General features: G+C 46.5%; 1 protein-coding gene across 3 annotated transcripts in view; it reads left to right on the plus strand.

Annotated features, from left to right (window-relative positions):
* Window positions 1-25,715, plus strand: part of LOC147635882 (uncharacterized) — a 59,833-nt gene that overhangs the window by 29,961 nt on the left and 4,157 nt on the right. For 2 of the 3 annotated variants that reach the window (XM_086801278.1, XM_086801280.1), the window contains exons 3-17: window positions 13,635-13,721; window positions 13,897-13,947; window positions 14,141-14,258; window positions 14,355-14,411; window positions 14,534-14,598; window positions 14,722-14,805; window positions 14,952-15,002; window positions 15,245-15,307; window positions 15,799-15,842; window positions 18,447-18,516; window positions 18,610-18,672; window positions 18,832-18,921; window positions 19,025-19,063; window positions 20,172-20,321; window positions 20,438-20,515. In XM_086801278.1, the coding sequence (XP_086657404.1) occupies window positions 13,635-13,721; window positions 13,897-13,947; window positions 14,141-14,258; window positions 14,355-14,411; window positions 14,534-14,598; window positions 14,722-14,805; window positions 14,952-15,002; window positions 15,245-15,307; window positions 15,799-15,842; window positions 18,447-18,516; window positions 18,610-18,672; window positions 18,832-18,921; window positions 19,025-19,063; window positions 20,172-20,321; window positions 20,438-20,515 (1,110 nt within the window). The remainder of the gene's footprint in view (window positions 1-13,634; window positions 13,722-13,896; window positions 13,948-14,140; window positions 14,259-14,354; window positions 14,412-14,533; window positions 14,599-14,721; window positions 14,806-14,951; window positions 15,003-15,244; window positions 15,308-15,798; window positions 15,843-18,446; window positions 18,517-18,609; window positions 18,673-18,831; window positions 18,922-19,024; window positions 19,064-20,171; window positions 20,322-20,437; window positions 20,516-25,715) is intronic. The other variant, XM_086801279.1, reaches the window with a different exon arrangement.

The following is a 25,715-nucleotide window of genomic DNA, read 5'->3' on the forward strand; positions in this document are numbered from 1 at the left end:
TGATATGTGCCTGTCCACTGGGCCAAATAGCCTAACAAGTGTATGTGCGTCATGACACGATTAAATCATTCAAGAGTGTTACATCATTGTGCAAATGTGCACAACTGACATGTGGGGGACATACATGAATGACTGATACAGGGAGCTGTGGCACACTAGCTGACGTGTCTTTGAACAAGGGCTCACACTGGGCCAGGCTTCCAAACATAGGGTCTTGCACTTACTCCCGCACAGTCATGTCCAGGGCATCCAAGTGTAGGATGCACACGACATCCCCTCTTGCTTCGCTGGATGGAAGCTACATAGAATCTTGGTAATCGGTCAACTAAGTCAGATAGTCTTGAAGAACTCCGTGCTGAGCCAAACCACTTCGTGTGTCCGTCGGTTATGGAACTTTGTGAGGTATTGATGCTTATTATGGCAGGAGCCATGCTTGAAACGGTGGAGAACAATCTGTTCAAGAATCATGACTTCAGCTCTGTCAATTACATCTAGCTTGGGCTTGTCTCGCACTTCAGTTGGATGTGGATTTGCATACTATTTCAACCAAGTGACGTGGAAAACATCATGCATGGTCCAGTAGGCGGAATTCAAAGCTTAATGGAGACCTCATTGAGTTTCTTGACGATCTGGAATGTTTTGAAACTCCCATCGCTTGCTCACGTGGTCCACTCTCTTATTCTTTATTCAAAGATAGACCCATTTGCCTTTTGGAAACTTCATGTCTCTTTGGCCTTTTTTGGCCTGCCTTGTGTAGGCCTCCTGAGCTTTGACAGATAACAAAATCTCATGGGAAGACTGTGGAACACTTGTGCCTATGTGCTAGGGTTTTCCAGAGATAGAAAGAAGAGTGCGTTGGAATCACACATACAGCACACGAGTCCTAAACTATTGCTTTTTATTATGTCAAGAAAGAAGTAAAACAATTGAAATTCAAGTACAAGATGTGGCTGAGAATGAAGACGTTAAATCACAACTTGAAACGTATACTGTTCACTCCTGGCTAGCACTTTGCCTACAGAGAAACGTTGTCTGGAATACAATGCTGGGGAAAGCAGATGAGTATGAGGATTTGGCTTCCCACGTATATATATACACAAATGCTCCGAGTCGGCCAATAGTAGCTGTCGGGGCGTAGTTGTACCTGACTGCCACATCATCAATGCCACATGGTAGTGCCACTTGTCACTTGTGCTGCTCGACCCTACCCGCCGGTTGCTATTTGATGTCTGGCTTTGCTGTGCATACTATAGGTGTGTCGCATTCTCCCCTACTTGCATTGTAGCTATCCTTAAGTGCACGTTGTCCATATAAAGTGCCCTTCCATATTGCCAAGTTCCTCCTCCATGCCTCGTGAGGAATGAGCTCAATTAATGAAGCTTCTAAAGCCTCCTAAGTTCAACAGGAAGATGGACGAAGAAGTCGTCACCAATTGGACCCGCGAGATGGCTGCCGCATTGGCAACAAGCGGTGGTTCCGATATTCTTCAGCTTCATTTGGTGCGTACGGCTTAAAACCAACTCCATACTGCGAGGATAAATACTGTGAATCCATAAATCCTTAGTTCAAGCTGTCTACTGCACATGCTCTTGACACATGACTACTTCCATAAGCTCAAATAGCAAAATTGTTGGTCAGTGTGATCCCCACTTCTGATTTTTTCTCTTCCTCATTGTTGGAAGGAAGCGTCTTCTTTCGAGAAAGCCTATGCTCTGATACCACTGTAACCGATCTGGAGACCCGGAGCAATAAACAGACACTTCAAGTATGAAAACACAGTAGGAAGCCACAATAATATAAAGACACCACATTGAGCCGGAATGGCCCGCCCCCCCTAGGAACTTCTTTATTTAGTAGAAGCTTTCACAAGAACTCAAGGTGCAGGTGCAGACTTGCACCGGATTTTCCACAAAGAATCAGCAAAGCTCTTGCCCAGATTTCAGTCGAGTGCCAAGATAAAAACAGCACCAAAAGCTGTCCAAAACTGTCCCAAAACAGTCACAGAATCAGCCTCAAACACTGCCCGTTACATGGCCAGGACTATGAGGAGAACACCAGCTGAAAGTCCACATGTATGACGAACCATACGACTGTTGTACAGGTGTTGTATGGATGCTGTATAACCAGTAGACGATCACCTTGTACGACCAGCAGCCAAAAGAGAATAAATCATTGTACAGCCGGCTTCAGTTATCCAGCTTCTTACAAACACAGCCAGCACGAGGGCAGCCAGTAACAACAGCCTTCTGTACGGCCAACGTAAAAGAGAGAAATTGCTGCTGCTGTAAACGGTGCACAGCCAGTCGAAATAGAGAGGAGGAGAGTAGATAGTAGAAGCACACTTGTACGACCAGCGCACAACAGAGAGAGGAGGGCTGCTGTACGGCCAGCACTGAGAGAAGATAAAGAGCAGCTGTAGACGACCAGAAAATGCATGCGCATGATGATGAAAAAGAGAAGCCCCTCCCAGCTTTTAATAAAGTCATCCAGCTGTCCTATTTGGCTTGTGCTTTTCCTTTCTGCCAAAAGTGGCTAAGTGTGCCCAAAATATCCGCTTTTATGCTTTTCCCAGCTTGCTCCTCAAGTTTATGCTAGGCACCTCCTTTTGTCCACTTAAACATGCTCATGCTTTGCAGCCATCTTTTAGGCCAAACTTTGCCAATGAATGCTTCAGCTTTTCTTTTGTGGAAAATCCCCGTTCTCACCTTGGTTCCGTTCTGTGTGGGAGCTTGCCCCAAAACACTGAGATAAAAATTGATGAAGGGATCAAATTGTGACACTCGGGGTACAATATCAAAAGCTTTGTTTGCCCTCCTCGATGATGGCATGGAGGTTGAAGATGTGGTCAGCTTCTCCAAAAGCTTGTGTTTCTTGAGGCTCTGCATCCTTGTCTCTCTGCGAATGAAGTGAGCTCTGTCTCTAGCACAGATCCATAGAGTTTGGGCGGTGTGTGACCAATCATGATCGTCCTGTAATCATTAGGATCAAGTGGATCTTTGGCTTTAAGGATGGGGGTGATGGATTAGTGGACCAAGAGGGTGGAAATCCTTCACAAAAGGCTCTATTGAAGATGTAGGTGAAGGGAATGGGTGTTAGGGTTAGGGTTTACAGAAAGTACAAACAGGCGTGGAAACCAACACACATAGAGAACACGACTTCAGTATGCTTGAATGAATAAAAAAGTGAAGTACAATAGCCACATGATAGTGACCCTAAAGATAAGTGTTCACATGTCCGGCCATAAATGTGCCGGGTGGACCAAAACACTTATAAACTGCATATAAGTGAAACTGAGCTAAACTGGGGGAAAAAACCTCCACTAACTGAAGTAAAAAGTGCCCCAGTAATCTACTGATGATCACTAGCACTCCTCTGGGTGCATACACAGCATAAAACCCAACAAACCCCCCTGGAGTGATATGTGATCACTGTACATCATCCACCAAAAGGAAACAAATTCAAAGCACTGCGGAATGCTTCAAATTTCGGACGTGGTAATGCCTTGGTGAAGATGTCTGCCACATTCTGATCTGTAGGACAGTAGATCAGACTGATATCTCCTGCTTGGAGTCTCTCCCGAACAAAATGATAGTGAATCAATGTGTTTCGTGCGAGCATGAAACATAGGATTCCTGGCCACAGCAATGGCACTCTGACTATCAGTATAGATAGGTGTAGGCTCCTCCACTGAAATATCCATATCAGTCATGAGACGACGCAGCCAAACACCCTCAACAGTAGTAGTGTAGGCTGCTCTGTACTCTGCCTCACAAGACGAAGTGGCCACTGTGGTCTGTTTCTTGCTTAGCCAAGAAATGCATGAAGAGCCAAGAAAGAAACAATTTCCACTAGTGGAATGTCTGGTATCAAAATCACCAGCCCAATTTGAATCACTGTAAGCGTGTAACTGCATGTCACCCCCCTCAGGATAAAGCAATCCAAGAGACAAGGTACCCTGTAAATAACGGAATACACGCTTCACAGCTTGCCAATGTGACAACCGTGGGCTGTGCATGAATCTGCTCAACTGAGAGACTGCATACTGAATATTTGGCCTTGTATTACACAAGTAAATGAGGCACCCAACAGCCTGAGCATATGTAGTGGCATCAAAGGAAACACTGTCATCTTGGAGTGACAGTTTCATCCCAGGCTCCATAGGAGTACTAATAGGCTTGCAATCCTAAAATTTAAACTTCTCCAGAAGTTTAGCAACATAACGTGATTGCAACAACCCAATGCCTCTGTTATCCTGCACAAACTGTATGCCCAAATAGTAATGTACAAGGCCCAAGTCAGACATGTCAAATGTCTGTTGCAGTATCTCCTTAAAAGCTGCAATTTTGTCATCATTTGATCCCATGAGCAAGAGATCATCCACATAAAGACTGATGACCAGCAGATCTGTCTCTTCTTTCTTTACATACAGAGTGGCCTCTGATGGACTGTTCACAAATCCCTGAGTGAGTAGAAAAGCATCTATTTTTGCATACCAAGCTCGTGGAGCTTGTTTCAAACCATACAAGGCCTTTTTCAGCCTGCAAACTTTCCCCTCATGACCATGTTCTGCAAAACCCATGGGCTGAAATACATAAACTTCCTCCTCGAGGTCCCCATGTAGAAATGCAGTCTTTATGTCCAACTGGTGAACAACCCAACCACGATGTGCAGCCAATGCAATGACACACCTAAGTGTCGACATACGGGATGTAGGAGCAAATGTCTCCTCATAATCAATGCCCTTCTTCTGTGCATAGCCCTTTGCAACTAGACGGGCTTTGTACCTGTCAATGGATCCATCTGCATGTCTTTTCAACTTATAGACCCATTTAGTACCAATTGCTTTCTTGGATAGTGGGTCATATAACCTGTAGCCCTTGCTCTCACGGCTATACCCAACAAAAATGCATTTTGTGGCTTTATCATCCAGCTTCCTCCTCAACTCTTTGGGTATGTGTGCATATGCAAGACACCCAAAGATACGAAAATGCGATACAGAAGGCTTGCGGCCATGCCAAGCCTCAAAAGGAGTAATAGAAACCAATGCCTTTGTGGGACATCGATTCAAAAAATGACAAGCACACATGACTGCTTCCACCCAAAAGATATGTGGTAGCCTTTTTGCCTTTAACATACATCTGGCCATCTCCATGAGTGACCGATTCTTCCTTTCTGCAACCCCATTCTGCTGTGGAGTGTAAGGAGTAGTATACTGATGTTTTATACCTCTACTCCCAAGAAAGGAATTCAGCATATGTGACGTATATTCCCCCCCTCGGTTAGAACGCAGAGTCTTCACCTTGCATCCTGACTCTGTCTCAGCAAGTGCTACAAAGGCCAAAAATGCATCATATACCTGTGATTTCTGTGTCAAAGGATACACCCAGCATATACGAGAGAAGTCATCAATAAATGTTGCAAAATAGAAGCAACCACCTAATGACTTCGTCTGCATGGGACCACAAAGATCACTGTGTATAAGTTGCAACTTTGCAGTTGCTCTTAGAGCCTGATCACGTGGGAAGGAAAACCTGTGCATTTTTCCCAAAATACATCCTTCACAAATGTGATCTGGAGGCTTCTCCATGAGAGGTAGATCTGTAAACATATTATGTCGCTGCATAAGCATAAGACTACCAAAATTTACATGCCCCATGCGAGCATGCCATAACTCCGCATCAACCATAGCTGGAGTAAGAGTGAATGCATGATAAGCAGACTGATCCACTGGCTGAAATGCATCCAACTGATAAAGTCCATGACATAATGTACCAGTAAGCATCAAGGTCAAGGCATTAGCTTTGTCTCTCACCATGCATTTATCATCATCAAAGTGGACCTGCATACCACAATGTGCTAAAGAAGAAATGGACAACATGTCTTTTGAGCATTTGTTCTTTGAACAGGCAATGGCTGTCCTGGAGCCTGTACCTGTTGTCCTCGTCCACGAGCACCCCCTTGGGGAGGAGTCTCTGGAGCCAATGGACCTGGACGTGGTTCATCACCACTAACAAAATCCCAAAGACCTTTTGCCACAAGCACATTTTTCAGCATAAAACTCCACAAGGAGTAGTTCGTGCCATCCAATTTGTCTTCCTTAGACAAATATGTGAATACATCACTTTGCTGTTGATTTGCCATTATGCTTTACGCACAATGTTGTACCTGTTTACCAAAAAACCCAATAGCAGAAACCCTGATAACAACTGTACTCCACTGAATACAGTTCACCCAAATATGCCTGCACTCTCAATCCTCTGAATGTGCAGCTCAATGCACCAATGACTGAGTAGAGCAGCAAATGGCGTACACAATGCCAAAATGCCCCAAAAATGCCCAAATTTGCTGCACCCAAACTGTGCAAAAAACCTGTATAGTTCTTTGCTAGAAAATCTGCCAGTTGTGCCTGTATATTTTTCACAGAGAAAATAAAAATGCCCAAAAAATGAATTTTAATGCTTACCACTGAATGACTGTGTAGCTTGTGGTATTTCTGCAGGTACAGATCACCAAAGTGCAAGTACAGTTGACTGTACTTCACAGGACTGATGATGTGGAAGTACTGTGCAGGTAGCGCTTACTGTACGGGTAGGTATAGTACTGTGTTGGGTGAGCAGGTACACGTCAGGTACAGAAGCAAGTATGCAGCCTGCGCAGGTTTGTACAGTCGCCAGGTTTGTACAGTCGCCAGGTACGGAAGCAAGTGTACGGGCAGCAGGTGCACAGGTGTAGCTGAAGGCGCACATGTGATGGTGGCTGCGCTTGATTGTATGGGCAGGTACAGTAACTGAAGGCGATGCAAGCGGCGCAGACTGGGTATTCAGGCGGCGCAGACTGGGTGTACGGGCAGCCAGCGCACACGTGTAGCTGAAGGCGGCGCAGGCTTGGTGTTCGAGCAGCAGATGCTGAGACCTCAGTACAGCGCACAACAATGGCAATGTACGGGCGGCGGGTTCTGAAGCTGCTGTACGGGCAGTGCAAGGCAGAGCTTCAATGCTCTGATACCAAATGAAGGGAATGGGTGTTAGGGTTAGGGTTTACAGAAAGTACAAACAGGCGTGGAAACCAACACACATAGAGAACACGACTTTAGTATGCTTGAATGAATAAAAAAGTGAAGTACAATAGCCACATGATAGTGACCCTAAAGATAAGTGTTCACATGTCCGGCCATAAATGTGCCGGGTGGACCAAAACACTTATAAACTGCATATAAGTGAAACTGAGCTAAACTGGGGGAAAAAACCTCCACTAACTGAAGTAAAAAGTGCCCCAGTAATCTACTGATGATCACTAGCACTCCTCTGGGTGCATACACAGCATAAAACCCAACAGTAGGCTAGTAGGGAGGCAGGGTACATCACCACGCGAGATGTACTTGGCAATGAGTCCATTACATAGTCTCCAGATGGCCGTAAGAACCATGCCATTTGTGAAGAAGGTGGAGGTGGTGGGGTGGGGATTTGATAGGTGGCTGATGGTGTCACAAATACGGAAGCGTGTGCACAGAAAACCTTATCCCATACATAACATCATGGCATCATACATAGCATCTGATAACATCATCATCATACTTTGATATCACTGAAACAACAATATGAAAACCTGCACAAGAAACACAACACTAGGGGCTGAAGTTGGGCCATCCCCCCCTGAGGTATCTTTATTACCAACAAAGTGTTCCAATACAAGAGAATAGGTGCCGGAGAGTAAACACTCTTCAAATTGGCACCAGATACGTCCATAATAATATGAAAACAAATCAAACAATTGCATGAGTCCTCAAACTCAAGCTTCCAAGAGTTCCTCGGGCACAGCCATACTCTAGTACATGATCACACCCTCTAGCAGTGGCACTGTCCCGAATAACCAGCCATGAAAACCTTGGCTCTGGCCACCGAAAGGTTCCACCCTTAGAGCCACAGGCTTCAAAGTTCACGTAGGTTTAGAAACTGTTTGAACTTTGCCTACAAATCTGTTGTGAAGAACCTTGCTGAATTGGACTGAACAGCACTGTTTTCAGCCCACAAACATGCCGTATTAGTCACCCCAAAAGATGAGATGGATGCCTTGTTGTTTGCCTTGAATCCGGAGCCTTCAGAGCATGAAAACTCAGCCCATAGGCCTGCTGTACAGCAGTCGACCAGCTTTGTAGAGAGGCCAGAAGTGGTTGCCTGCTTCCAAGGAGAGAGAGAGAAGAATCGCTTTTGCCTGTAGTAGCTATGGAGGCAAGCAATCAGCTATGTAGCAGCCCTGCCTGGAGTCGACTAGCCCTCAAGCGTTGTTTTTGCATGCCAAACTAACACCTGTCCTAAGCCCAGGATGTTCCACCGCCAAAAACAGCTGGAAAGGGGGGCGCCTAGCTGATTTTGGCCCTCCCCTCCCAGAATAGCAAACTGTGGAGCTTTCTTGGCCTGATGGGACGCCCACCTTGGTCCTCTTGATGTGAACACTTTAAAAATTGTCCTCCCAAACTTAAGTGCGTGTGAACGCTTTATAATTTGTCCGCCCAAATTTAAGTGTATGTGAACACCTGCACTGATAAACCGTAGTATAATAAAATATAAGCCGTAAATTGAGTTTGGGGTCACTTACCTCCTGTAAAACACATAAGGCCACTGCCTTAGTCCCAAATAGGTGTGCACACACGCGTCCACAGGGTTTCCAAGCGTCCCCGAAGCCCAAGGACAATCATAGGAGAAATACGAGGCATTGTCCAAGCAGTCAAGACAAGTCATTCATGCATGTCAACACACACACAAATGCTTTATGCATAATATTCTGTATACCAAACCCTTCTCGGGCACTGCCCATACAGGTATAAAGAATGCTCACGAGGGTGTGTCCACCCTTCCATAAGACTTCATCAGCATGCCAGGAACTCTCACCAGGGTATCCACCCTTCCATGAAGCCCTTCCACATGTACTGAGTCATGCCAGGAACTCACACCAGGATATCAATCCTTCCATGGAGCCCTTCCACATGTAACCAATCATGCTAGGAGCTCACACCAGGATCTCAGTCCTTCCATGGAGTCCTTCCACATGTACTAAGCCATGCCTGGAACACACACCAAGGTCTATACCTACCCTTCCATGGTGTTCCTCCACATGTGTATAGTCAGAAATATGACAGATGGGGGGTATGATAAGAGGGAGTGTGCATAGGAGTGCCATGTGTCTGGGCAGGTGTTAGGTGGGGGGGGGGGGTGATGTTCTTTGAGTTTCCTCCAAGCCTCTCTGCAGTTCGGCCTTGAAAATCGTCGGTATAATTCATTCTCTTTTTGAGCATAGAACTCTTGTTTCTTGCATTGGGTGAGACGTAGAGAAATCCGTTGCACTTGACGCTTCGTGATTTGCCCAATCCATACCTCATGCATAAGATGAGAGTGTGTGGCTCGACATTCGTCATCATACCAACAGTTCTGGGGCATGGACCTGTTAGCAGTCATCTCCTGTCTGTATATTTACACGAGGGCCTCTGTTGTGGGTGTGCCCGCCCGATTAAGGTGTTTTCTCATTTTTCCCCTCTCCGTATTTTTTCCTATTTTTACCGGGTGTGGGAGGTTGTTCCGTGGCTCCTGGCTGATCTAGACACTGGCCGACTACTGGTCTGGGTGTCCTAGATGCTGGCCGACTGGAGGATTCACCTGGTCGTGGACATTTTTGTCCTGTCGGCTGTCTTTTGAGCAGGCCGACTGGCTGATGGGGCCATATACAATGGCCCCATGGCCCCCACACTTTCTATTCGGTATTCGGGATTTTCATGTGTATATAGTAGAGTTACACGCCTCTCTCTCTCTCTCTCTCTCTCTCTCTCTCTCCCTCTCTATTGCTGTGTTTTTCTGTAGTGCACTATCTCTTGTGTTTTCAGTTCTTGTCTTCATCTACGCTGCATATTCTGACAGGAACTGCAAGGTGGCTTGGCGGTAGATTGCCGCGTGCAGATGAAAGAAGAAGTGGCAGATGTGTGGGGAATAGTGGTGAGTTGTGATGTGAGGGCGGGTAGGGGCACAATATGATCCACATCTTGGAGGTGGCCGTAGATGTGGTCGGACTAAACATGGTCAAGCTTGTGATCAAAATGGGACGTGGGTGTAATGTGGGATGGGGTTGGTGGTAGCGGGGGGAGGGTGGTTTGCAAGTAAGAGTGAAAGAGAGGTAGGCATGGTCAGCATCAAAGGGGGTGGTGGGATGGAGAAATCGGGGAGGTGTGCCAAAGCCGGAGATCCCATCAAGTAGTCCACGATGTTGGTACCTCCTGAGTGTTGGAAGCTAGTGAGGGTGTTGGAGGAGGGCCATCGGGACGTCTTGTTATAGATAACAAGACCATGGGCAGCTCCCAGCTCTAGGAAGTGCCTCCCATACATCGTGACCTCACGGTCCTGTCATGTTTGTGCAACACCATGTTAGTGATGTCCAGCCCTTGTAGTCTAATAGGGTCGGCGAGATCAAGTAGTGGGACCTCGAGAGAGAGAAAGAAAGTTGTATTAAATGTGTTCAAAAGACCCAGTGTGGGTCTATGAGACCAAAAGTGATACAATAGTGTCCATGTGATCTCATCAAGGTACAAAAGAAAAGAAAGACTAGAGCTATGAGTGTGGAATGTTAAATCCGAGCCATATGATACAAAATGGGAACATCATCAGCGTACAACCTACGGAGCTAACCCCTTGGTAGGAGGAGGGGGTTGCCAAGGATATCGAGCATGGGGTTAGCTTGTAGAAGGCTTTGCAGATTCGTTGGGCGTGGGAAGGTGGCTCTGTGCCTCTCCAAGATCTCAAGCTGAGAAGGGAATTATGGCCGGGGGCTAATGTAGAAAACAATGAAGTGGAGGCTATGCTAGATCATAGAGAAACATGGCTATGGCTATGGCATAAATAGAGAAAGAGAGAGAGAAATAAAACATGACTCAATATGAGAGTGGCAAAATGATTCAAAGGCCTGCTTGATTATCATTTAGAAGAGTGCCTTTAAATAGGCTCCATACATGCTGTTAATACAACTTAAAATATTTGTGATTAGGTGTTATTGGGTGGCTCCATGAGAGTAACTCCTCTCAGGCGAGGTGGGTGTGCAGCATTGTGAGGTGGGTCCAGAGGATCCAGTGTGTGGAAGTCTTCCTCATCTTGGGCCGAAAGAAGCTAGTGATGGTTGGCTAGGGAGGGAGGGGGCGGGGTGGCTAGGGCCGAACCCCCCTCAAGAATGTGTCCGTGTGTCTACGGAGCTCGAGCAAGAAGAGCCCTAGGCAGCGCTTATTTTCATTGTATTTAAATGTTTATAGTATAAATTATATGGAACTATGTTTTTTAGTATGAGCTATGTAGAACTACATAAAATGGCATGCCCTTGTAGCTTTAGAGTCTATGAGACCATAACCAATACCCTGGTATCATGGATATACTGAGCCATGGAAGAACTAAAAAGGAAATGAAAAAAAGGATAAAATGCCACTATGTGTAAGCATAGATGATTATCTTATGATCCCCCCTCAGCCAGTACCAATCTTGGGGTAGAAAGAGGGTCAGGCCTTTGTGCTTGGAGCATGTCATGTCGACGGAGAACCTCCCGGATCTGTCTGTGTTTGGAGGGTCCTAATGCTCTGGGTCAGGGGTGTTTGGCTCATAGAATAGTTCGAGCTCCCTCGCTAAGAACTCCTCTAGAGCGTGGAGCCAGAGCACGGGTATGGGTGGTGGGCTCTGAAGTTGGAGTAGAGGCACTGGTATGGGTGGACTCTGATGTGGATGCGTGTACCAAGAAATTTGTGATGTCTCTCTAGGAGGTGTCTTGTCGGGGGTGGGCCTGTCCCTTAGCATGTTGCCTCAACACTACATCCCTGTGTTGTTTGAGCTCCCCCAAGTACATGTTGAGGCATCTCTGATCCTCACACTAATCACCCGCGCGAGTGGCGTGACGCCCTCTTGGGGAGGACACCTTGAGCTGGCCAATCGTGATGCGCATAGCATGTGACATTTGTATTTGTATGTATCCTAGGATCTCCATGAATCCATCCTTGGAGAGTCTCAAGAAGTGATCATTGTAGAACTCACATATATACATATACAAGTCTGTGCTTATACATTTGCATTGGGCACATAGGCAAATGCCTCTTGGAAACACATTGGTCGATGAAAATGTGCATTGGAGCAGAGCATTCGATACGCCATTGGCTGTGGCTAAGCCAAGAAAAGCTTACTTTTTAGCACAAAAAGGAATTTGCAGGGTCGGAGATGCCATATCGACTAAAGGCAGACCATTGTCGTTTCCACAAGCATGACGACAATGGCAATTGGGAGCCCATTATCGCCACGTATGGAGACTTGTTGTTGCTCAGCTAGCAGGACATGGGATATGTCCTATATATCAGCTGGGCAAAAATAGGATGATTGGCTGGTAAAAAAACACCTGACCAAGTTATATTACGTAGTTTCCTCTTTATGGACTGATAGCGGCAAGGGATATAGATTACCACTTCCACAGCCATCGATAAAGCGACGTGGGGATCAGGTGTGGCATATGAATAAATCCTTAGGTGGAAAGGTCATTTGGGGAAGATATGGCAAAGCAAATTGCCTTTAAAACAGAAGGTTTTTCTATGGAGATGCCTCACGGGAATGCTCCTGGTAGGAGTGTATTTGGCAAAGCGGAAAATTGCGGCTCCAAATTGTTTGTAGTGCCATCATCAAATGGAGGGTACTTATCATTTGCTATGGGCTTGCATTGACACAAGGGAGTTTTTGAATCGTCTATCTTTGGATATGCGATAAGATTCCGTGGGGTGACATTTTGGAAAATGTTTTGGATGATTGGAAGATATCCTTCTAGATTGCCGGAATTCACTCTTTGGACAATATGGCTGGATCGTAATTATGATACAACCTCGGATTGACAAGTATAGTTACTTCTGTTGATCATTACGTCAGTCATTGAATGATAGTTTTGAGCTTCAGAAGCAGATTGATCGGCAGAACTAGAAAGTGTTTTTCCACTATTTTTAGATGTACTTTAATGAGAGCCTCTCGCTTTGAGGGTTCTCCACTATAAGATAAAATAGTGGTTTCACACGCGCGCGCGCGCGCACACACACACACACAGATGACCAGCCCTCCTCCCACCTCAAACTTAGCATGCTTCTTTTACAACTGGACTTGGTTACTGTATAGTTGAGCTGATGCAGACTTTATGGACTGTATGGATAAGGCAAGGGCATGCATGTTCAGCTGTTTTACAGATAGGCATGAGAGCTATATGGACTGGCGTGTTGTATTTATGTGGTGTCTACTCTGAGCCAAGGTGTAATTAGAACCAGAAACTACATGAGAGCTTTAGTGGCTGGATAATGTAGGCACATAAATGAGATTGTTTTTTCTTCTGATGGCAGTCGATGAGTACGGCTCCATTTGCATTGGTTTGTCAAGTGGGAATCATTGGTCATTCCTGGCTACTTGACTGTTTTCACTCTTTGTTTGTTTGTTTTTCATTTTCACTTTGGTCCACTCTGATTTTGGGATGTCCTACGCGTTTCTAGAGCCTATTGTATTATGGGTCGCATGGGCTCTGTCGGCTCTTGTAGACATAAGTAAACCTGTGTCTGCGTGGACCATTGATTGCTCAAGAGTTCCTTTGTTTTGAAGGTTGATTTGGACCTTGGAAATTACGAACGGTTTCTTGATGTGACGCTGACAAGGGATAACAATATAACCACCGGGAAGATATATCAGGTTTGTAAGTCCATATTTGTCGTGTTTTAGGTGAATCATGGAGAGGGGGCATTTTCCTAGGACACAGATGTATCCATGCTGGCTTGTGTTGTGCAAAAGAGTGGCCTATGCATGGAAGATTCAGGATCTGAAGTAGCTTTATCTCTAATAATTGTACACATCTTTTGTTGTACAGTCAGTTATCGACAAAGAGCGACGTGGAGATTACTTGGGAAAAACTGTGCAGGTTGGTTTTCTAGCCTCCCTGGCAGCAGAAATTACTAGGGGCAATTGTTCGCTGTATTTGTTCATCGCATCACTCATCACTCTAGTGATACTAGGGGTGATGGGTCATACTTGGTAACATCTATCCTGGAACAAGGTGTGTAGTACTTTAGGTCTTTTTTCTTATTATTGCGTGCATGCTTGTTGTCATTCAGGTCATACCTCATGTCACCGATGCTATTCAAGATTGGATTGAGCGTGTTTCCACTGTTCCTGTTGATGGCAGCAACCAACCGGCCCATGTTTGTGTGATTGAGCTGGGTGGAGTTGTTGGTAATGTCTTCTTTGTTGCTGCAGTAGTGTGTATTGCCACAGGTGGCTTCTGGAGATTGCTAGGGAAAGGTTTGATAGTGTACCTTTTTGCTGCAGGGGACATTGAATCCATGCCTTTTGTGGAGGCTTTGCGGCAGTTTCAGTTCAGAGTCGGTGAGTCTGCCGGGCTGAGTTCAGAGACCACTTGCTTTGCAGCTATGAAAGTGTTCATCCGATTTTTTCTGAGCAGCGAAATGCTCATGCCTTTCTGATTAAAATGATCAAATCTTATGCAGGTTCTGATAATTTTTGTCTGGTGCATGTGAGCCTTGTTCCCGTCATTGGCGTGGTGGGAGAGCAGGTGCCAAATCAAGCCTATGGATCTCTTATAGCGCCCACTTCAATTTTTGTATGACTTGAGGCAAGTATTACATGCCTTCTGCAGCCAGAGAAGAAAATATTATTTGACTTCTCTGATTAACAGAAAACCAAGCCAACGCAGCATTCAGTAAGAGAACTGAGAGCACTGGGTCTTACCCCGAATCTTCTGGCTTGTCGGAGTGCCAAGGTTAGCAGCTTTCTTCTTCTTCTCCTTATTTTTCAAAAGGTCCTCATAGCTTTTCAGTTGCCATGTCCGTTGAGTAGATTTGGCAGGTTTGGCCACAGTTTCTGGGACTTTGAATTGTGCTCTCACCTTTGGAAGATTTTGCACAGGCCCTGGAACAATCTACGAAGGAGAAGCTATCACAGTTCTGCCATGTTCCGGTACGTTGGAATCATTATGTTGCATGATGCATCTTCAATTTGATAGCTAGCTGTATGTGAAACTTGAACTGATTCGAAGGGGATTTGTTGAAACTATTGAAAAGGACATGGAATTCAAGCCCAGCTAGTTGTGTGGATTTAAGAAAATGGCTGTGTGATCTATATAAAATACCTGAACTAGAACTGATTTTGATTAGATCCACTACTTTATTCACTTCTATTTTTGCAATTTTTTGTTGCAGGCTGAACACGTGTTAAATATTTATGATGTCTCGAATATCTGGCATGTACCATTGCTGCTCAGAGTAAGCACCGTGAACCCTCCTCATGCCTCAGCATCATTGTTACGAAAAAGGGCTGAAATATCTGTTTTGGGGACTTTGGGCCCGCAATGTGTTTTGACCGTTTCCCCTCTGCTGTTTCAGCAGTTTTCCCGACCACAACTGGTGTTTCCCATCTGCTGCCCCCATTTTAGGTCATGTTTATGTTAGATGAGCTGCAATTTTAATTATCTCTTCTCGTCTGCCTTCTTTCTTCCCTTCTCCCTTCCTTCTCTCTTTCATTTTCTCTCAAATCCCTTTCCCTTCTTTAGCCTCTTCTCCTTTCTTCGCCATGACTTGTACCTGCCTTGGTGATGACGTGTTTCCTTGTTTTGGCTGCCTGAATAGTACCGTTTCCATTGTTATTGCTGTTTCTTTTCCATTACTATGTGCCTCAGCCAGGTTGTCATAGCCACATACAGTTTGACTGTCCTTTTACTTTGCTTGATTTGAATTGGTGACTTTATTTGAGACAGGACCAGAAGGCTCACCTTTCCATCATGAAACAGTTAAATTTGAGGTAAGAAACTCAATTGCTGAATGATATCAGGTCATGGCTTTTTTAGTGCTTTTGCTGTGGTGTGTTGGTGTTTTTTTTTTCTGAGAAAAAGATCGTTCTATTAGTTAATGAATAACAGCCACAATGGGCCAAATACAACCCCAAAGGGCTAGATACAACCTTGCCTCATGTACAGGGTGGGGATCAAATATCAATGTACAGGGTGGGGATCAAATAATCAAAGGGAGGAAAAAGATGCACTTCTCCTCTGGCTGGCCGCTCTTTGAGGAGAAAGCTATCACATACGGAGAAGGGGGGGGGGGAGGGGGGGGGGGGGGGGGGAGGGGAGGGAGGGAACAACCACATAGGTGGTCTGAATTGCCAGGTGAGATCACCTCCTCTATCGGTACGAAAAGGGACAGGCCTCCAAAGCCTTAGGAAAGCTTTCTGCCACTTCTGCATGCGGTCATAGCCTCCCTGCAACTTCCCCCACTGACCGCGGAGGGTATGAATGATGTTGAGCCAAATGCTCCTGATGGACTCTGTAGGCAGAGTATGGGTACCCTCTATGGCTTCGCTGCATCCAGCCAGCCATATGTGCCATGCTATTGCAAATCTCCCATCTCTGACATGAGCCCGATCTCCAGTGGTCCGTGGATGGGGCTGTGCATGGTACTTCCGAAATACGAAGGTGAGAGACCTGAAGGGCAAGTCCCCCACCATCCTCCTCATAAGCATTGACCATCTCAACCTCTGTCGCCCAAGCGACGGTGCCCCAAGAAATGATCCGGGTCGAGGTCCTATCCATCGTGAAGATGCAGAGAATCCGCTGCCAAACTTGCCAAGCCTTCGAGCAGTCCCAAAGGCAATGATGTTGAGACTCCTAAGGGTGGCTGCACCTCGTGCAAGCTGCGGGTCGACATCCAATGGCCAGCTACGTTCCAACCGCCAAACTCCTATGTGCAACCAGCCAGAGAAAGAGAGTGATCTTTCAAGGCCGAAAATTGTCCCAAAGCCTCTTCCAAAAATATGAGAGGAAACGTTGAGAGAGGCCCGGGACTGCCAATGTACTGCCGCTACCGGGGTGCCATCAATCTCTGGCATCTGAGTCTTGTGGCCTAGCCGCACTGCATATGCAAAAAAGGGGTATCCAAGGTCTCCTCCCGATCAACACTGTCATGCCAAGTTCACTCTCTTGGGTCCCATTGGAGGCGCGTGAGGGGTCGGCTCTCCCATTTTCATAGCCGCCAGAATCTCTCCTTGGCCACCTTGGCGGGTTGCCACTTCCGCTCCTGAAATCCAATCACCCTTGCCCTTTGTAAGGTGCAGTCATTGAAATCCTCCAAGGGGAGGTCGGATCTCTCTCATCTACCATGTGAGCCAATAGAAAAAGTAAGCAGACCACTGCCCTCATCCGCTCCTTGGACTGCTAAAAGAATATCATGCATGGTAAACACACCTAGCCACAGAAGGGAGTCGGGTCTAGGATAGGAGTCAACCACTCCTGAGGGATAGTAGAGTCAATGTCGATGCTGAGCCTGTCTCTACCTCGGATCCTTGTTAGGCCTCTCTCTTGAAGCTCCGGGGGTAACTGCATGTGTGCAATCCAATCTCCAAGGGACTTGGCAAGGCAGGTCCCATGCTCAAAGCACCCCATGAAACATGAGGTGTAGCCCCCAATATATGGCCATTGGGTAAACAGATTAGGGGGTTCTCGACCAAAGGCTGCCAGAGCCGCTCCTCTGAGGCTACCGTAGCAATTTCTTGAGGGCCGGCCTGAGGTGATCCCAAGCTTGAAGTAAACTTGCTCTCAAAAGCTGGGCTGAATCCGCAGGCCCGCGTCTTTGTGAAGATCCATCTGGTACTCTGTGGCCAAGGGCCCCCCTAGACTTGAGGTGCGGGCTGAAATCCGGGCCAAGAGGAAATACTTCCAAGGCTCGCCACCGAGAAGGAGTTCTCTAACAATCAACTTGTCAAGCAGGGCGTGGATCTGAATCAACTTAGCATGGCTCGTGTGGACATAATCTCATTGAAGGCAGCTCAAAGGTCGCCTTCCATGAGGTCCCAATGGCGGAGAAAAAAGAAACTGGAAGCCCATCCACCCCTGGGCATTTGCCCCTAGGAAGAGAAGTCAATGCCTCTACCAGCTCCTCAGCACAGTAAAGGGAGTCTGTAAGAAGGACCAGAGAGCAAGGAGAACCACCTCCCTCGTATTGGCCAGATTCTCTCGTGTGCATCCATCACCTGTGGGGATAATGGGGCACCCGTAAGGAGAGATCAGAAAAAATCAGTGGTGATGGCTCTCACATGGGGGGAGTCAGAAAACAATGGCTCCATCCTGGCTGTGCAACTTGTGAATACATTCTCTCCTCCTGTGGGGACCTGCTATCTCAAAGAAGTCTCCCGTGACTCTATCGCCAGCTTGGGTCCAAAAGGAAGCTCTAGTATGGTGTCTTTACTCCACCCTCCTCTCCTTGATGGATCTGATCTCTGTGTGGGCGGCAGCAAGCTGACTCTCAATCCAGTGGTGTGTCGTGTTTTGTGGCCAGAGATTCTGATTTTGTGCGTTTCTAGAGATCAACAATGTTTTGTGCATGTCAAAGAAAATGCTCTTGCATCATGCAGCTTGGACCCAGTTCCAGCCTTGGAAGAGTGGACATCTCGTGCAGAAATTTGTGATAGTCTCTCTGTTCCTGTAAGCTGACTGCCTACTCTAATGTTGTCTCTGGCTCTTGATAACAAGTTTATCCCTTTGTTTTCTTATATGGCTAATTGTGGTTGTATTCAGGTAAAGATAGCAATGGTTGGAAAGTATACTGGTCTGTCGGATTCTTATCTCTCTGTCATCAAGGTACGTGATACATGCTCATCTCAATAAAAACTAATAGCCCTTCTCTTTTTGTGATTACTTGGCTTGACTCACATTTTTTAGTAGGCTCTCCTGCAATGCATCTATTCTGTGTCAGCTCATTTTGTGATTACTTGCCTTTGACTCACATTTTTTTTGTAGGCTCTCCTGCATGCATCTATTGCATGCTCCAGAAAGTTGCGTGTGGAATGGGTGGCTGCCACGGACCTAGAGGATGCAGTAAGGGATGAGGTGTGATTTTTGCAGAAGCATGAAACCATTTAAAGGGATTCAGTTGCCTTAAAACTCATCGACCGTGATTGAAAATTTCTGCCATTTTGTGCATTGCTTGCAGAATCCGGCAGTCTATGCTGCAGCGTGGGAAGCCCTCAAGGTATGTAACTCAAGCCTAACTTTGGCATGTGTGTTGCTTGTGTGCATGTTTTTGGCAAAGCTGGAGGGGACTGAGAAGCTATGATGCTAAACAAAAGATATCTGAATGGTGATGGGACTTCGTAGGAGCAGTGGAATTGGAGTCCAATGTCATTTGAAAACTAGTCCAGTGGGGCCTTGTTTGAGCAGTGGAGTCCAACTTTATAGCCTCATTGGCAGAGCTTATCCTGCGTGATGAATCCTTGGTTGCCTAGAGGCTGGCTTGCTGGTCATCTCAGACATGGCCACATAATGGTTTGGTTCCGAAGCTTCATACCCTCAGGGTAACAACTACACGGTTTGACACACAACAGGAGGTGTTCTTCCTACATTGCATTTGAGGATGGTCTTTGTTGGGTAGATGGAATGGTTCTTTGTTGGGTAGATAAAATGGCTCCCAGGGGCTTTTTTGGATAAGAAAGATAAACAAGTCTCTAAATCCCAATTAAGTTCATACTGGGTCTTAAAGGCCCAGCCTTGGCGCCTGCCTGGGCTGTCTACAGGTTATAAGCAGCCTCCCAAATTCTGCACTTGTCCGGTCAATGCCTCCTGTGTTGATTTTTTGGCTGTCCAACTGTTTCTGGCCTGTACATCCTTTGCCTCTTGGCTTGGAATCTCCAGTGTGCAACTACTCTACCCTACTGCATCCTTCTGTGTTAGATTACTTAGTGAATCTGTGCCTGTTGAGATTAGGGCCCACAACGGTCTCTCTCTCTAATTTATTGTGTGTGTGGCCTCAATAGTCATGGCCCGTGCATGTGGCATCCCCTCCTGGGAGTGTCGACTTCAATCTGGTATGTCATCAAGCCTGGGATTTGAAACACGAACAAATGCTATGAGAGAAACTCTACTGTTGTTCTTGTCACTTCCAGCAGCTTCTGAACGTTTGCAATGACAATCGCTGGATGTTCCACCCTAGGAAGTTGAGGAAAGGTTTTAAAATTTTTCATTTTGGCAGAAAAAAATATATTCGAATTTGGCTCAGAAATTAATTTTTTAGGCATACAGTCTGTAACTGGTATGTTGCACCTGCAGTGCTGAAACTTCTTTTGGGTTCTGGCTGCTGACAGAATGTAGATGGAGTGCTAGTTCCTGGTGGCTTTGGTGACAGAGGGGCTCAAGGCAAAATTCTGGCTGCTAAATTTGCAAGGGAGAACAAAGTCCCATATTTAGGTGTTTGTCTTGGAATGCAGATTGCTGTAATTGAGTTTGCCCGCTCGGTAAATGATCAGTACACAATTTTTGTCCTGATTTTCAACTGGTTGTGTTTTATAGAGTCTGAGGAGTGGACTGCATGCAACAGGTTGCTAACCTTTGATCTACTTCTTCTGCTCAGGTCCTTAAGCTTGAGAATGCCAACAGCACAGAGTTCAATCCTGATACACCTCATCCATGTGTTTTGTTCATGCCAGAGGTAACTCAGAACTGTACTTGATGGAAGTATAGACTTTTCTATTTGCAGCAAGAGAGAAAGCTTATGGTTGTTGTGAAGGAGCTTGGCAGAAAAGATGTTTTCTGCTTGAAGAGCACAACACATAGAGAAGGGAAGCTCGCTTAGAGAAGAAGATAGTGTTGTAGGTAAGGGGAGTTGGACGACGGCAAGTGGGGATGGAACAATGTGGGATGGAACGTGACTGCCTTGGGGATTGACATGTTAACTTCCTCTCCCCCCCCCCCGCCCCCCCGGAAAAGAGATCCTTCTATTAGTTAACAAACAGCAGCCCGAGGGCTAAATGTTATGATGCTCAGAGGGGTGGTTCCCTCCATGGCTGGCCGCTCTCAGAGGGAAACTATCTCATGGGAGGGGCCACACCGGTGGCTTGTAATTCCAAGCAATCTCACCCGCTCGATCAGTGAGAAAGGGACCCCTCATGCCATGTGCACATGAAGGCCTCTTTCTGTCTACACATGGGATCCGACCTGCCCTGAAGCTTCCCCCATTGGCCACAGAGGGTATGAATGATGTCACTTCAAATGGAGCGGATGGACTCAGGTGGAGGGGTGAGACCCTAGATGGTCTCATTGCAACGGGCCTGCCATAGGTTTCCCATTGCGGACTGTTGCCGGGAGACGAGGGCAAAGCCGAGCTGTTGCGGGTGGGAACTGTGTCAATCCTGCAGTGAGAGAGTTGGATGGCTTGTCCACCTGCTGCCTCCTCGTAGAAAAGAGCGGGCCCAGCCTCAGTCACCTATGCAACTGCCCTCCAAGTGATAATACGCGGCGCGGACCACACCATTGTGTACAGGCGAAGGATAGTCTGCCAAACATGTTGCCGCTTTGGGACAGTCCCAAAGGTAGTACCGTTGTGACTCTATGGGGTAGCTGCATCGCATGCAGTGCCGGCTGTCCTCCAATGGCCGACCAAGTGGCAACAACGAGGCTACGGTGGCAAAACTTCCAGAGGAAGTGTGACCTTCCTAGGCTGATAGCTGTCCCATAGACACTTCAAAAATCTCTGAGGAGTGGGAGGAGATGCCCAATGGTCTGCTGCTGCCGGGGTGCCATCTATCTCATGTGTCTGGATCCTGCAACCCTTCCTCACTGTATAATGAAAAAGGGGGTGGTTGGGCTCAATGGGCTGAAGGGGTGCCACCGGTGGACGTGAGCCAAGGGTTGGCTCTCCCAAGAACTGTCATGTGGCTGGAGGAGCATAGTCATAGGAATCGGAGGGCTGAAATGTTGAAATGCCTTTTCTAAGGTAAGATTAGTCAAAAATGGGCTGAAACGGCTTGAAACTCTTTCTCATGCGGAAATGTATGGAAATGGCCTGTTTTTGCGTTTTTTATTGAAATTTCATGTTGTACGCTTAAAAAAAAAACGTTTTTATTTAATGTATGGAAACGGCCTGTGTTTTCTCGAAATTGTGTTTTTTTTAAAAGTTCAATAAAAACAAAACGTAACTCAAACGTTTTTTAAAAATTTGTGTTTAAAAATCATTCTTTAAAAAAACGTTTTTTAAATAAGAAACGTAACACAAACGTTTTAAAAAAAAGTTTTTTAAAAAAACATTTGAAGAACTTGTGTTTAAAAAACGTTTTTTAAACACAAACGTTTTTTTAAAAACGTTTGTGTTACGTTTATAAAGAAAACTTAAGAGGGGTCCACCAATTGGGGGGAACGGCGGAGTCGACAATGAGGGTAATCTGATTGCGCCCCCAGATTAACGCGAAGCGTTTGTCACGTGTCTCTGGGAGGAGCCTCTTGAAGTCGGCGCACTCTTTGAGTGACTGAGTGGGACCAGTGCGGAGGGGCCCCCATGCAATGTGAGGGGTCACCACTGGGCATCCTGAAGAGGGGGTTCCAAATCAAGGGATGGCGGAGTCTTTGTTAGAGGTCGAGGGGAAGTGGGTGAGGGCTGCCTTGAGGAGCCTGTTTGTGTGCTATGGGAGGGGAGGTTGCAAGCGGTGGCTGATGGCTTTGACGAGGATTCTGTAGGTGCTTCCAAGGAGGGTGATGGGGCGCCACTAGCGAACCTCCAAACGATCACACCATCTTCCTTCGGAATGCAGCTAGTGATCATGATCTCATTGAAGGCGGCTTGAAAGCCGTCCCCTACAGGTCCCAATGACGAAGCAAGAGGGAAACGGGAAGTCCGTTTGCTCTGGGACATTTGCCACCTTGGAGGGTGCCACTTAGCTCCTCGCTTGAGAAGAGTCAGCTCAAAAATCTATGCAGTCCGAGGTAGACCACCTCTTGTGTGTGCTACCACTCTCTCTCTCTCTCTCTCTCTCTCTCGCTGTCTTGATCTGGGGGGTGAGGGGAAGGGGCAAGAGGAGCTCTTTGTAATCTGTGGCATTGGAGGCGAGAGGAGCTTTTGTAATTTGTGGCATTGGCTTGCACGTGAGGGGGATCAAATGCAGTGGTTCCCTCTAGACTTAAATACACCAAGATTTAATGGACAATATGCTCAATACAAGAAGTAATTTGCTGAATTGACAAGAGACACACAATGAGCCGGAACGGCCGGCCCCTCCCTCAAATAAAGTATATTGATCTCGGGAGAATCAAGTACATAGTGTCATGGGCATTTCTGACCAGATGCATAAAAGCTTACCAATTGTAAGTAGAGTCGATGACAAGCGGAAGTCTTCACGATGGAAGCGCTTGGAGTGATGAAATCTTCGATTTGTCGCAATCCTTCGCGACAAAAGTCTTCAAGAGGATGAATGGAACCCTGGGAAAGCTTCCCCTATGGTTCAACTTGAGAAAGGAAGTCTGAAATTAGGGTTTTCAGCAAAAAGATTAGAAATTACAGCAAAAATAAGAGCTGTTTTGCTGAATTTTAGTTATTGGGAGTGTGTGGGAGAGTGTACGGCAACTCGAAACACTCTTGGAAGCTTGGAAAACACCCTAGCAAGCTTGGATATGGAGTTGGGAAGGAGAAAGTGCAGAAAATACAACCAAAAAGGCCTCATGAAAGAGGCACCTACTTCTAGAGACAGAGGGAAGAGTGACATGGTGAGTTGTCCACTCTAGGTGTGAGGTAGGTGCTTTGTGGTGCAAGCTAGAACGGACACATGCCCTTTGTATACAAAGGGAATAAGGTTTGGGCGGTGGGCATTTGGTTTTGTCCACCTCAAGACATGAGTGTGTGCAAACAGAGGGCTGGGCGGTGGGCATTTGGTTTTGTCCACCTCAAGACATGAGTGTGTGCGAACAGAGGGTTGGTCATAATTTTTAAGTGAGTTTTGGTCGCCCAAAACTTAATGAAGTGTGTACACACTCGCTTATAAATTAGTGCGAATTCGTAAGGCTAGGTTTATGATCAATACTTACCACTTGTCACATGCCACATAACCATGTCAGTAGACAGTTTCACACGTACGGTTCACGGGCGGGCGTCCCCTTACTCGGAACTGCACATTGGTCAAGCAAGCATGAAAACAGCATGCAATTTCAATTGCAAGCAAGCACATAAAGATGTTATGCAATGAAGCATTGGTATGAACAAGACATGCTCCAGGCAAGTACACGAGGTACCAAACCCAATGGAACACCAATCCACCAGGCATTTCTGGGCATGTACATAGAGGCACAAGTTCCAACAGAAAGCCAATTCCACAGTATCACATGAGTGGCATCAATCCTCGGCATATAAAACTGCCATGGATGCTAGTCCAATGTACATACATGATGAGAAAGCATGGGTGGACCAATTGGGTGGCCGAATGGTGACATCTCCTCTATTTGCCTGCCAATCTTGGTGTCTGGAGCCAAACTCTTGCGGATGGGGACACTTTGTTGTTGCTCAGGCCGTGGGGGTCCTTACGATGAAGGAGGATAGGGGCATGGTCTGATAATGTAGTGCTTATAATGATGCCTACCATACCTGCTTGTCGCACACTCACTCATCTACATAAAATTTGTGGGAGAGGTTTGGTCTGTGCATCCTCGTGTTTGACCAGGAAAAATGGACGCTCTGGTGGGGGCGTCCAAACTCTTGTAAGGGCCAGGGATCCTCTCCTCCCATGGTGAAAATCAACTCTTCCCAAGTGGAGTACTCAGCCTTGGAGATAGTGTCCAATTCTCCTTCCTGTGTATCCACAGGGTCCTCTAGCATGTTTAAGTCCCCTCCTATGCACCAAAAATTTGCATGAGGGATCTCCTGCCACACGTGTGTCAGAAATCCATCCCCCCCGACACCATGTTTGGGACATAAATATTGAGGAGGCCCACCCAGTCCCCTCCCCAATCCTGATGATTACCCAATGAGCTCTCCCGTGAACCATAGTGCTTGAGTCCAAAAATGAAGGGAGCAACTGCTCATTGACTGAAATGCAAACACCCATGTGGCTCCCCTTTGGACCAAAAGCGAATGACCAAAAACTGACTGCACCCGGCAAGATCTTCCCACGTCTCCGAGTACGTCTTGCTGACAAATGGTGCTCCTGCAAGAGCCAAATATCCATGGAGTCCCCAACACAAGCTCTTTGATCTCTTGGGAGAAGAACCCCTCTCATGGTGCGAAAGCGGGGCCTATCCTTCTCATGAATGTTCCAAGAGATAATCTGTAGAACTAGGCGTGGAAGGGGAGAGACCTACTCGATGCACCCTCTCCATGGAGGTTTTTGGAGTTCGGTTTGGAAGGAGCTCAATCGCAATCTGTGCGAGCCGAATGGGAGCCAAGTGATCGCTGATCATATCCTATTTTCCTCCATGAAGGCCCTCTAGCCCTATTGTGGGCAGACCATACTTGTATGCCAGCGTGGGATGGAGAAAACAAACAAGACCACCTCCAGGCTCGAATAGTCCAGAGCTCTGTTCTATTTCTAGAGGCATGAGCCCCCTAGTTCCATGCGAGCCAAGATCTAGAAGTGAATGAGAATGTAAAGTAGCCGCCCATCACTGTCTCCAAAAGCTAGACGGTTGGTTGATCATAGGATTTGTTGGATCCTAGGATCTCAGCGTGTGAGAATTACATCTTACACGATGCACCAGCTAGGGGAGGATGAGATTGCCTGACAGTAGTCGGAAATTGGAATAACTCAGGATTGGGACAAATCGCACAGCATATTTCCATGTGGGAGCTCCATTAGGACGAGAGTTGTCAGATGTGTGGACATGTGAATTATTTCGTTGTTTATTGTAGTGGTTTACCGGTAGGGTGGACCATG

The sequence above is a fragment of the Cibotium barometz genome, chromosome 8, assembly GCF_041138505.1.
Source record: "Cibotium barometz isolate CiBa-2024 chromosome 8, ASM4113850v1, whole genome shotgun sequence".
In the NCBI taxonomy this organism is placed as follows: domain Eukaryota; kingdom Viridiplantae; phylum Streptophyta; class Polypodiopsida; order Cyatheales; family Cibotiaceae; genus Cibotium; species Cibotium barometz.